Source organism: Chinchilla lanigera, unplaced genomic scaffold, assembly GCF_000276665.1.
Source record: "Chinchilla lanigera isolate Chin_1 unplaced genomic scaffold, ChiLan1.0 scaffold00016, whole genome shotgun sequence".
Lineage (NCBI taxonomy): Eukaryota > Metazoa > Chordata > Mammalia > Rodentia > Chinchillidae > Chinchilla > Chinchilla lanigera.
Window position 1 is genome coordinate 1,665,799 of NW_004955417.1, and position 1,664 is coordinate 1,667,462.

A 1,664-nucleotide genomic window follows, 5' to 3' on the forward strand; every position below is an offset into this window, starting at 1 on the left:
AGTTCTTCTTGGGGCCCTGAGAATCATACTTAGGGTCTGTTTCTCTTAGTGCTGCAGCCAAAGCAGCTGCTTTTTCTTGGTCCCTTTGTTTTCTCTGCTTGGCCTCCTCCTCGTCATGGCTATAGAATACTAAGGAGGCAATTCTTACTAACATCTCAAGGAGCCATCTGGGGTGAAAGCCATTTTTTGTAGCTTTTCATCTCCAGCCTCCCATTGCATTGGGACTTCACAGCCACTTAGTGTCCTCTCCCCAGCTATCAGTACAGGCATCAGGAATCTTGGTGTGGACCTCTCTAGAGCTCCATGGCTTCTCCACCACAGCCTGTACTGTCAGGGGAAGAATGGCTTCCAGCGGGTCTCACCAGGTATTGTGCAAGGTCCTCCTGGTTTCCCACTTCTGAATGGCTCTCGTGACCCTGGTCAACTAGATCTCTGAGTCTTTGGGCGTAGTCTGTATTCTCATGTTTTCTGAGTCCTTGTTCAGCAGCTGCTCCTCCGCTGACTCTGGACCTTTCTGGTTCTCAACGGCTGGGGCAAAAGTGACCTGTTGTGCTCCATGAATTCCCAGGGGTTTCTCTATGTCGGAATGATTCAAGCACATCAGTGAGCTGGCCACTGCAGCAGATGCGTGGCAGGCCAATTGTGTCCTTACTTTTCTGTGCCATGATAGTTTGGGACAACATGGTTGTGGCTGTGTTGAAGGCCGGCACTCACCAGCGCGAGCTGCCGTGCAGCTTCTGAGGCACCTGGGGCCTGCCTCCCGGATGCCTGTGTGGCAAAGGGCCGACCCAAATGCCTGCACACCCTGCCGCGTGGCTTCCGGGGCACTGGGGGTGTAAGCATTTTTGTAATGAAGCAGTGTTCAATTTTATCAAACATATTTTCTGCACCTATTGAGATAAACATATGTGTATTTTCCTTCCCTTTGTGTGGTATTGATTTATTATTCTGCTCATTGCTTTATGTATGTTGAGTCAAGTTTGTACCCCTCAGAAAAATCCTTTGAATATAATGAATAAAAGTTTTAATGTGCTGCTGAAACTGGTTTACTAAGGTATTTTTCATGATCTTTGTGCTTATATTCATCAAGGATATTGGCTTGAAATTTTCTCTTTTAGATACCTTCTCACCTGGCTTTGGTATGCAAATAAAACTCGATTTGTAGAATGAATGTTGAAGAATTTCCTTTCTTTAATTTTTTTGAAATAGTTTACTAAGAAATGGTACTAGATCCCCTTTAAGTTTTTGGCAAACCTCTGAGAAGTGTTCTACTCCTAAATTCTCTCTTATGGGAGATTTGACTATGGTTTCTACGTTGCTCCTCATTATTTTTGTACTAAGATTATAAAGTCCTTATGATTCAGCCTTCATAAGATCCTAATTTATCCATTTCATCTCAATTAATAAATTTTGCTATACATTTGCTCACATAATCTCTAATGATCTTTTGAATTGTCATGGTGTTTCTTGAAATGCCTCCTTTTTCATCTCTGAGTTTATTCATTTGATATTGTGTCTCTGTTTCTTAGTATGTTTAGCTAAGGCTTTGCTAATATTATTTACCTGTTATAAGAAGCAGATCTTCTTTGATATTTTGTATTTTTTAGTCATTAGATATTTTATTTGTTCTATAATCTTTAGTATTTACTTCTAAAGTTTGTTTC

The 1,664-nt window shown here is 41.5% G+C and overlaps 1 protein-coding gene across 1 annotated transcript in view; it reads right to left on the reverse strand.

The window, feature by feature from the left end:
- The window catches only part of LOC102008531 (BRCA1-A complex subunit RAP80-like), a 136,805-nt gene extending 135,962 nt beyond the window's left edge, over positions 1–843 (reverse strand). The window contains 1 exon segment of the mRNA XM_013512696.1: positions 653–843. Coding sequence (XP_013368150.1) covers positions 653–843 — 191 coding nt within the window.
- Positions 844–1,664: the final 821 nt, after the last annotated feature.